This window comes from Anser brachyrhynchus (genome assembly GCF_964034855.1).
Source record: "Anser brachyrhynchus genome assembly, chromosome: 5".
Classification (NCBI taxonomy): Eukaryota; Metazoa; Chordata; class Aves; order Anseriformes; family Anatidae; genus Anser; species Anser brachyrhynchus.
Window position 1 is genome coordinate 29,168,227 of NC_137699.1, and position 11,404 is coordinate 29,179,630.

The 11,404-nt window shown below is 41.2% G+C and overlaps 1 protein-coding gene across 1 annotated transcript; it reads right to left on the reverse strand.

Annotated features, from left to right (window-relative positions):
* Positions 1 to 3,385: 3,385 nt before the first annotated feature.
* On the reverse strand, positions 3,386 to 11,298 carry ERH (ERH mRNA splicing and mitosis factor). The gene is made up of 4 exons (XM_080595407.1): positions 11,173 to 11,298; positions 7,553 to 7,640; positions 6,265 to 6,385; positions 3,386 to 3,882 (listed from the first exon to the last, which is right to left on the reverse strand). The coding sequence occupies exons 1-4, from the start codon at positions 11,173 to 11,175 to the stop codon at positions 3,780 to 3,782; spliced, it is 315 nt and encodes a 104-aa protein (XP_080451533.1). The 5' UTR covers positions 11,176 to 11,298; the 3' UTR covers positions 3,386 to 3,779.
* Between the last annotated feature and the right edge of the window lie 106 nt (positions 11,299 to 11,404).

An 11,404-nucleotide genomic window follows, 5' to 3' on the forward strand; every position in this document is an offset into this window, starting at 1 on the left:
ACTGGTCCTTTATGTATACAGCCGTTCAGCTACCATTTTCTGAAACAGCATTTACTTGCTTGATCTTGCTGTCAAAGCCCCAAATGAGATTTTAAGTTACCAACTGCTCTGCTTATGGCTGCTGAGCGGCAGCCCCTGTTCTGCCTTTCTCCCACGACTCCCAGTGTCTCTCCTGTGCCAGCTGTAATAACTACAAGTGTAGAAACTACACAGTGTGGAGCAGCATCGTGCCCTTACAATAGCAACGAACTGTTAGATCAACTCCGTCATCTCCTGAAACTTCACCTTATTATTTGCTTGGTGAACAGCCATGCCATGAAATGGGTTGTACTGCTCTGGTTTTGCCTCACTTGGGATCAGTAGCAGGCAGTTCAGAGTCTGCATGACGACTCGGTTAGATGAGATATAGCATGCTTCATGGCTCCATAAGCCAGGCAGCTCAGTTGCTTCACACTCCCGGCAATGGATGAGGGCTCATCTATCTCACTGAAGCGAGGCTAGGCTTGCTTGATGGACTTTTTAAAAATAAAAAAATAAAAAAAAATCAAGTACTTAGAAATACTAGGTCTCTAAATTCCATTCTTTCTCCCTTTTTTAGAAGACTTTACCATTGCCCTGCAGAAACAGCCAGTATGATTTACCTTTATCATTTACTCCCACACTGTAGCTGCTATGATCAACACTGCCGCTTACGAATGTCCTTCATGTGGGAAGTATCAGGCTGCCACAGGGCAAAGCATGCACAGGATGACGGATGACGGACTCTTTTCAGACATACCTTCTGTAATCACGTGACCTATTCACTGATTACTAGCAAAACACTGCTAACAAACCTTAATTGTAAAGCAGCTGAACTCAGGCAAATAAATGTTTGATATTGGTTAGTGGAACCGCTGTCATATGCCTTTAGGGACGGGTGCAAGTGGAGAAGGTCCTAAGAACACTGCTATCGCCCCTTAATGGAAAGGAGCTAGTGAAGAGACACCGTAAGACTCCTGGTGTCCCTGGATCCAGGAACAGTCTTTCACTCTAGGCCCAACCCTCCTGTAGCTGTGGCTTTGACCATAGGGACCACTCCAATACTTCAAGCTTGGCTAAGGGAGCGTTAGAGCACCGTCAGTGGTGCATCTTCTGGGTACAGAGTCGTACAGTCTGGCGTTTCTTTCACCTGTTTCAGACACATGCTGTAAGGTTCGGGCAGAGTTAGATGATAAAAATGTGAGCTTGAAGGGGCGCAAAACTAATGAAATACCACTGATTTTTTTCCTGCCAAGCAGCAAATTGAAAAGTAATTTTTCACTTGGCCTCCTACAGCAGACTACATTACTAGAGTGCCAACAGAATGTCTACTGGCATGTTATGTTTCCAAATGCTCACAACCCTCTTCTTTACTATATTTCTGAAAGCAAGTTAGATGGATTTCAGATTAGTTTCACGTTCTCCTTTCTCATCTGTTACACATCAGGCAGATGCTGCAGCATCTTTTTTTTTCCTTCAAGTGTTTTTGCACTCAGTTGCCCAGTTAAGCAATTGTTCTGTTGTCTCATGAATAGTTAAACAAGTAAAAGGCAAACCCAAGGTAATGTGGAGAATGGCAACTCAGGAACTAACTAGGGAATTTTAACCAGTAGCTTATTTCAGGAGGAAAGAAAAAGCAGCACCCCCCCCCCCCCCCCCCCCCCCCCCCCCAAAAAAAAACACAAACAAAAACAGCAGACAGCTGTAGTTAGGTACCAAAGGGAAACGAGATGTTTAAGTGCCTTCTCCTAAAGTGGTCTACAGGCCCTACCTTTTGTATCAGCAGAAGGCTGAGTCTGGCTCCACAGGTATAAAAGGAACTTATACTTACATTTTCCAGTTCCTTGTACTTTTCACAATCAGGAAAGTGCCCACATGCCTTTTTTTTTCTTAAAGTAAAAACAAGCTCACAAAATGAGAAAAACACTTAATCATTGTTTTTTAGTGTGCAGAAAGCGAGAAGGGATTTTTATTTGACTTCACTTAAAAGACTGCAGAATTGCATCCTGCTTAGCACCTTAAAGGAATATGCACTGGATTGGTTCACTGTGAGAATAGTGGAGTTTTAATGAAGAAATATTTACCAGTAATAAAACCCAAATATTTTGGGAAAGAACATGCTATTTCAGTACTTGCTAAACAGGAGGATAAACTATACAAGATGCTTGAATAACATTGCTTATATTAATTTGAGTGTCGCTATACGGGGCAACAGTTAGTGGGTTATTTTTGTTTTAAGTTGCATTGGGATAGAAAAGCAAGCTTCTACACAGAAATATTTCCAGATTTAAGTAACCATGTGTTGATACGCTTCAGACCTGTCCTGCTTTGAAAAATCTGTTTTAAAGGAAGCATGTTTTGAAGTTAGCAGATTGAATCGATACCTTATCGCTACAATCAAAGAACTAGTAGCTTTAACCTCCAATTTGTACTCATGTTGGAAAATGTTCTAACATTCCCCGTGGGTATGTCTAAGAATTTTTTCTCCCCAGTAATTTGACTCAAAGTCTTCAGCAGCACTTACTTATCGCTTAAGTGAAGCTATTTTCATTAAAGCTTTACTATACACAGTCCATTTGAACTCATTCTTTTAAGCCAATGCATTTGCTGTAAAGTCTATCAAACTATTAATGTGTTTCAGGGAGTTAAGCACACTGGAGACAGCTACATTCTTCCATTAACCCTAGAACTGCTCCTGGCTGGGCATACCTGGAGAGCCTGATCCCAATCTGTACCCACAGTGGAGGGACTCTAGGCTAACACAAAGGCACAAAGTACCAGTTTAGCCTTGCTCTTCTACCTGCTATTTATTTGGTCTAATATATCCTCCAGCACTATTTTTTTCAGTACAGCCAGATTACAAACACAGCAGCATCTGTATTAGGCAGGGGGGAGGGTATCGTTCTACAGAGCATGCAAGCAGATAGGTCCTTATCCCTTGTAAAGAGGGAATACAGTTTGGGCAAGATCCACGTCAGAATAATTCACTTTGCCCGTTCCTTTCTCAGGGGAAGCTTGGAAGTAGAATTATTCATGGGGTCTGTGATGCGATACATCAGCCTGCTCTTAGCCATCATCTGTCCTAGCAAGCAGACGCTTACCTGAATATAAATGCCTTCTAAGAAAGATCAAGTTTAGAGTGCAAGAACAAAGGGGTTGCAATGCTTCCCCAAGATCCCCAGGAAAGACAGCCAAGTATAGGCCAGAGAAATTAATTTGTAAGGCCAGACTTTGAGCCATCCTGTAATACAGCAAATGACCACGATGTTCAGTCCACACATGCTTTCAAACCCCATTCTTCAGCAAATGGACAAGGAAGATTTAGTTCACGGTATAGCAGGAAAAAACACAAAATTCAGCACTCGAATTTAACTAAAGGGTAGTTTTTTTATTCCCCATTAAGACCGTCTCAAGGACAAAACTAAATGTTGGAAACCCCACAGAAGGGCACATACAGTGGATGTGGTGAAGTACAATGTGAACAGCCCCAGGGGTTCAAATAAGGTAGGACCATTAGCTAACCAGCAGGAAAAAAAAAAATAACTCTGCTGAAGATGTTGCAGTTTCTTCCCCATTTACACTGAAAAAAAAAAAGGTCAATCCAACAAAATCCTTGCATCTCTAACAATACATTCAGTCCCGACTAAAGAGTTTAACAAGATGGCAACAGGATGACTATAATACAAAACTTTCACTACTACACTCTGTACACACCTGTTGTCCAAGCCCTCCCCCAGCCCCACGTAACGATGGTGAACCCATTATTTGCTTGCTTGCTGGGCCTGCCTGCGGAGGAGGACGTAGATCTTCTCCTTTATCCAGTCTTTATTGTACGGCTGGTATGTCTGAGTGTCAGCACGGTAACTAGAAAAAAAGAAAAGAACTCATGTAATATTGGTCTGTTCCACGGAACACTTACTACAAAGATTTCACAGACAATTAAGTGTCCTCAAGTGTACGAGGCAGAAAGTTGTATACAGAACATCAGTAATATCAGAAGTGAATGGGAATTGCCATTTATCAAAGATTTGTTCTGTTTCCTAAAAAAAAAAAACCTCACAAGTTACCCAGCAAGATCAGTAAGAACCTGAAACGACTAGATTCTCCAAAGACTATTAAGAGACTGCATTTTGCATTTAAATTCATGAATGTAATTACTTATGGGAGAAAGAAAACAGAGCACCTTAATATTCTGGAGCTTAGAATTAAGAAGAATAGTTCCACCAGGAAACTATACTTAATTTGTCTTAATGAGCCAAACACTCAGTTTAACTTCAAGCAAGTGTTCATGTAATTTTTCAAGTGTTCCACTTCTGCCTGAATTTTTTTTTTTAATAAAATGAATAAAAGCACAATTTTCCAGGAATAAAGGCAGGCTAATAGATGGATGACAAATGATTCTTGCCAGCTGGCAGCAAGGGCAAGCTTGCATCTAATAAACAAGGACACTTCATAATAAGCAAACTGAAAACAAGAGCCTACAGGTTAATTTTCTTTACTACTCAGTGACAGGTGATAAGAGTAGACCACTAGCAAGATTTCTTGCCAGGGCTAAAGAACTTGGTTACTCAAGACACTGTTGAACTGAAGCAGAATTAGACTGAAAAATAAAAGCAAAGCATATAAAGTTAACTGTGAAGATTCATGCCCTCCTTCCCCCTTTAGTCCTTAAAGGTGATTTTTTTTTTTTTTTTGGATAAAGATGGTATTTTCAGTGAATGTCCCAGCCAGTCCCTCAATTTCACTACAGGTATTTCTCATCAGGTAAGAACAGTAAGGCGGTCACTGGTAAGCAGTAAAGTATAAATCCAGATGTTTAACTCAATTCAGAATAATTTGCAGTTCTTACTTTAAAAAACAGAACAAAAAAAATACTGAACATACTGTTTTTAAGAAAACCTTATTTTAAACCCAGCATGAGTAATTCAAGGCCAAAGAGAGTTTTAGTGTGTATCAATATATTAACGATTTCATTACAGTATAAGAAATGTTAGTTTTGGGAATTGTTTGATTTATTCCCCTCCCTCCCACCCTATCCATTCATAACGCTACACTGCAAGACCAGATAGCAAGTTCTTCACAAATCTCCACAAGCACAAGGCATGTCTGGTATGTTATGTGCTGTGTGTGCCATCTGGTGGAAAACGCTAAGCTGAAGTAGCATGACACTAAATTTACAAGCCTTATTAAGAAATATGAAAGACTGTACAAGAAATCAGTCACTGCTTCTTAAAGCAAATAGTCTTCAGTCTGTTAAATATGCTAAAACAAAGCATGTCTTTCAAACCACATCAGCCTAGTACGATGGCAGCAGGAGATCTAACATGGCAGAACAAGGTAACCACAGAAATTGTCATAGTAATTTATTTATTCTACTGAAATCTTTGGTGAATGCCATTTGTAGCAAGTCACTATCAGTAATGTAATCTGTTTCCGTATGTACATCTAGATGCAAAGGAAAGCAATACAATTTTTTTTTTCTTTTTTTTTTTAAACTGTATTAATTGGCAAGGATTGCTTACTGTGCAGCTGCACAGAACTTGCATTGGGATTTAAGACAGAGCAGTACAGCTGCAGGAATGTCCACACTAGATACTCAGTGGCTTAAAAAGAGATCCTAGAATTTCGAGCTGAGCAAACTGAAGTGGTTTTGGTTATTTGAATGTGCTATTTGTATCCATATTCCTACAGAATTTCTGTGAAATTCAATGCCACTGTCATCTCAAACTATTGCTCTGAAATGTATGGCGCAGAAATTAGCCAGGATCTACCTGATTCAGTCACAATGTTAGCTACATTCTAAATACTGAAACTTAACACTTGATTTCAGTCCAGCCAGAATGGAAAGCACACAAGACCACCTTTGCTTGCCCACAACTTTAACACACAGACGAGAATCAGAGATTATGTATTCACAAGGGCACTCAAACCACTAGCCAGGGGGATCAACAGGATTAATAGGTTCCTCGATCACTTAACTAGGATTTACAGAAGCTTCCATCTTGCTGTATCTCAATCAAAGTAAACAGTTGCAAGTGACTTCTATAGACTACCACCAAAATGATATTAAAGACTGAATAGAGCTGAATACAATTCATTAATCATTCTGCCTCCTTAAGAATCTGACCAATTGCATAAAGGCAGATCCAGCCCCAATTTAAACAGACTAGCCAGTCTAAAACATGTAGGAGTTTATACAGAAGAGTTCTGTGAGTCACTGAAACATATTTGTACAACTGAACTTACACAAGACAGCTGAGGTCTGCCAAGTCATCAATGAAGTCAAACAACTGGCTGATATCATATGTAATGGATGGACTGTTGGGATTCATTCTCTTCAGATGCTCTTCATACATTTTACAGACTCCTACAGAGGGGAAAAAAAAGATTGATAATGCAATAATGTCAGCACTGGAGAAAAGCAAAAAAAAAATCTGTATTTGCTGCACTTTTTCTCAGGTATTGAACCAGATGCCAAGAAAGTTTAGATGTGAGTACCACGAAAACAGACATGAACTTACTCAGATTTTGTTGCTGAAATGCTTTTTGTTTTAGCTATTTGCATTGAACACAATACTATAAAACTAGGTAAGATGCATGACGAGCATCATCATCTAAAGGAAAACCATTTAGTTCTGTCATAGATTTAATGTTCTATGCAGTAAGCTCCAAGTGAAGCCTGGAACTCTGTCTAGTAACTTTTAAACAGCAATTGCAACATATATTTCTACTGTACAAGCACCTGAGAAAGACTAAGTACTGTTAAATACAGCTGGTCAAGTCTCAGAAGAGATCATTCTTCACGAAAGAGTCAAACATAGTGACTGAGATAAGAGTGCCAGAGCAAGTCTGTACATTTACATAAGTTATACTTAATCTATCCCATAAATAATTCGGATACATTTGAAAAGAATGTAATATTAAAGTGAGCATGGGGGTTTCACATTATCTCTCCTATGCTTTTGTTTGTCTTGCAAAGCTTTCTGGAATTAGATTTTAATGCTAAGAGAACTTTTACATTTAAATTATACAGCTGTAGTATTTCAATCTTTTCTCCAACTCGCTGTCTCTCTCAAAGTCACACAGAACTTTTTTTTTTCTGGCACAGAAGCCACCAGGTTGCAAACTACATTTCAATTACAAGCATGCTTTTATTTTATATATTATTTCCTGTAGCAATCTCTCCTTTACATGGTTAGCACCAAGATTTGTGAGAATTGGAATCTGATCGTGCAGTGAAATATGTTCAGACCGGTCTGTTGCATGGCCCCATGCCTACTTTCATGAACGGAACATGGTTCAATCTAGTTAAGCCAAAAGGAGACATTTACTGTCACAAGGAAGTTTTACAAAGAAAGGATAACTAAATAGTTCGCTAAAACATTAGTAAGTTAAAAACATGACACTTTTGCTTTTTTTTCCCCGAATTATCCTGGGAAAACGTCAACAGCAGCTTATTCTCTTACCAAGAAAGTATGAGAATGTCAAAACCAGGATTTTAACAATAGTTTTAGACTACAATGACTGCACCCACCTTCCATGCACTCATTCACCGATTCATAATCAGCATATGTTCTGCCTTCTGGCCTCTTGGTAGGCTGAACAAGTAGAATTGTGTGAGACTGAAAAACAAAACAAGAAAACAACATTTTTTTCAAAATCTTTTTTTTTTTTAAATTCGAAGTTATTTATCTGAATGAAAAATAAGCTGTAATTTTATTTTTGGCCACCAGATCGTTACACAAACTGGGAAGCATACCACAGCTGTTCCCAGTGTTACTTTGTGATGCTTCTACACATCTTTGGCACGTAAAGGTTAATTATGAGGACTAAGACAGCACAGTCTTCTCAAAACTAACCAGGCTAAATAACGCAAAAATTTAGTACAGTATTAAACACTGAACTACCAATCAAGGTCACGGACATTTTCCAAATAATACTTCTCATATAAGCTGTGTTATATTTTTGCTTCCAATCAGTCCTATCAATTCTCACAAACTTTTACAAATGTGTAATGTAAAATCATCAGTAAAGCAGCTATTGTGTTGAAGAAATCAAACACGAAAATTGTAGTTTCTGCTTAAACAGAAAAGCAAGGCGATGCAGTCAACGTATAGAAGCTATCCCATTGTGCATTTACTTATTGTATTCCAGAGGCAAGCTGTTAGTATGAATTAAGTACCCCAGCTAGAAAGCAAAGATGGAGTCCAAATTAGCATCCCTGTCAGTCTCACCTTAAAGATTCAAACACAAAGAGCTATTTTGAGTTATTCAGCTTCAAGGTAACAAAAATTCTTTAACAAATCTGCACTTGGTATTCAAGATTATTTCCTGCAAATCAGATGTGCTGATTATTTTTTTAACACTTCAGCAAGCCTACTGAAAGGGTAATTATGGCACAGATAACTGTTCCAAATGTCAGCCTGTAAACTTGCTCTTCTGCAGGGAAGGCTTTGATGATTGTACGGTCTGTGGCTTGCATTATTTCTGTAATATTTTTCACTTGGATGCAGCAAGTAATTTAAACAAACAAGATTTTAAGTGTACACAGCCTGTGACCTAATTAACAGGTTACACATCATAGGAAGCTTGCAAGCACCCTAGAAAACAGCATTTCCCGTGCTGCTAATTTAACCCAGCACTTTCAGTGCTAATATATAAAGTGAGCACTCAACTTGTAAAACTCATGCAGGGAACTGCAGAGTAAGACACACTGGAAACAAATACCAAAATGCATTATCAGGCTTCATTTAGGTAGCTGCTGATAACCCACGCTTTGGACAGAACAGTTAAAAGGTACCACTTCAGTGCTCAAATGCGGTGATAGAAAAATGGCAAAGAATTTATAAGAAAATGGTCCAAATTTTTATACCACGATCGACCTGGAATACGGTTTCAGCTTTTTAAATTCATAACGTGGTAGAAGGAGATTTGGAGGAGCTCAGAAGGAAAGTTCCATAAAGAAGCAGTAGCAGTAAGACTTTTCCCCTCCCAGAAATGAAGGAGGAGAACGCAGAGCTTTGTGCTATAATGAAAATCATACAAAGGAGACCACATCTGCTAAGACTGCTTCCCTGCACACCGGAGGACGCTAGATGTGAACGGGACGCCCCCAGGGCCGCTGGTATCCAGCTGCTCCTAAGTGTGCTGCACTGTCCCAGGCACGCCTCGCCAGGGAGTCAAAGGGCTGCCAAATCCATTCACAACTACTTCCAGCAGTACCCTTTGTATTTGGTTGTGACCAGGCTCGCTTCCAGGACTTGGAACTCTGATCTCCCAGGAGCATCCGAGTAAGAAACCCTTCTTAAAAAATACGGGGTCTGTCGGCCAGTTCAGTGTGTTCTATAAAAGCTTGCGTGTTTTAGCAGCAGAACGCCCTGCAAACTGCAATTGTGGTCTTTGTACTTTCAAACTCAACTTTAACGTTAGAAGAAAAAAGTTGGGTTTATTTGGCAAAACCTAAGAAAGTATAGATAAAACTGTACTGCCTAGGAGATGAGCAACTTTATCATAGTTAAGTGAATTCTGTATCCAGTCTTTCAGTGTCCTGGTGGGGAAGAACTTTAAGCTTTCCAGCCTCAAAATACCCCTCCCGGTCTTTGACTGTTAAATCAACATATTTAGTCTGACACTATCCCAATACTCAGACTACAGGAAAAAAGTATCAGTGAGCCAGACATACAAGCCAATTCTTTCAGAACTTCAGGTTAGAATTTATTTGAGCTTCTGACTGGAAACCATTTTTCTCTTTGCAAACTTTTCAATATCCATATCAGCCTGGAAATTATTCATTCCCTTGTACAAAAAAAGGGCATAATTCAGCTTTTCTAAAAGCAACACCAATAGATCGTGAGCCTCTAACAATAATTACTACAATAACATCAAAAAACAAGTCCAAATTGTTGCTAGTATTTCTTTTGATCCTGTTACTGCCACTTAAATTTCTCCTTCTAACAAGTATTAATGTCTCAGCTTCTGCTAAAAGCTCTGAAGTAAAGCAAACAATAAAAGAATCAATTCCTTCGTGTTTATATTGTACAAATTAGCTTTTAAGATCTTTGTCCACCTTAGCTGGTCTACCAAAATTACTGCCATTGGGATCAATTGTACTGCAGTATCAATGTATTACATCTTAAGTGTTTCTTTAAGAACTTCCTGTTATTTTACCTTAGGACAAAAAAAAAAAACCTAAAAAAAACTAATTTAGCTTGATTTGGTAAAATTGCTCCTCCTCTCCCACCACAGATGTGACAAGTTCATAAACCTGAGAGGTTTTTTCAAACTTTTACCTGCCCCCCCCCGAATATGTGCCTAGGGACAAAGATCAGTGTAAATAAAAACTGTTTGGTTTTTCCATGAGTATAAATCTCAGTGTTAGAAAACCAAAACAGAGGAAGATACTGAAAATGTCATGCCATAGGAATAGGTAATGTGGAAGAGTGCAGTACGGGCCCTTTATTGTGTTGCATTGTTTCGTGTTCTTGTGTTTTCTTTTAGCGGGCAGTTGTACTGGCTGTTGTTAAATAAGACCCCAAACTGGTTTATATTACTCCAATTTTCAACTGCCAGAGCGCCCTTTAGAAAGCTCTCCAAGTACAAAATTGCAGACATAACCCCGTAAAAGCGGCTGAGGCAGCACTGGCACCCCAACGAGCAGGAGCCAGGCAGCATCTGCCCGAAGAGCATTTTGCCAATTGCGAAGCCTAGACGAAAACAAACTGTGGGGAAGGAAAAAAGAGAGAAGAAGGAGGTACGGGGAGAGCAGCAAGACGCCTGGCGAAGCGAGGCAGTGCACCGCACGCTTAGGGGCCTTCCAGCTCCTCAAGCTAGGCAGGAGGAGTTGATTTCGGCGACTTTTTCCCCTCCTTCGGGCAGCAGAAGCCCAACTCCTGACCGCAGCCAGGCCGAGGCGGGCCTCTCCCCCCAGCCCCGGGGCACCGAGGGGCTCCGGCGCACCCCCCTCACGGAGGCGACCCCCGGGCCCGCACCCCCGGACCAGGCCCGAGCCCCCGCTCGCGGCCTCCCCCCGCCACGTGCTGCCGGGCCGGGTCCCACCGCGGCCTTGCCGTCCCCCCCTGCCTCCCCCCGCCCTCCCCGGTGCCGGTGCGTCCAGGCCGAGTCCCCCCCCCGGAGCCCCCCGCGCCCCCCGCTCACCATCGCGGCTCCCGCTCCTCAGCTCCGCCGCCTCCGACCGCCAGGCGCCCGCCGATCCCCCACAACCCCCCGCGGCCGACCAGCGAGAGGAAGGGCTAGAGCGCGCACGCGCGCCCTCTGAAGCCGAAGCGCTGAGGGCGGCGGGTGGAAGCCGAGCGGGACGCGTTGGAGGAGCGGGGGGGGGGGGGGGGAGGGAAGCGGGCTGCGCCGCCATCTTTGATAAGGGAGCCGC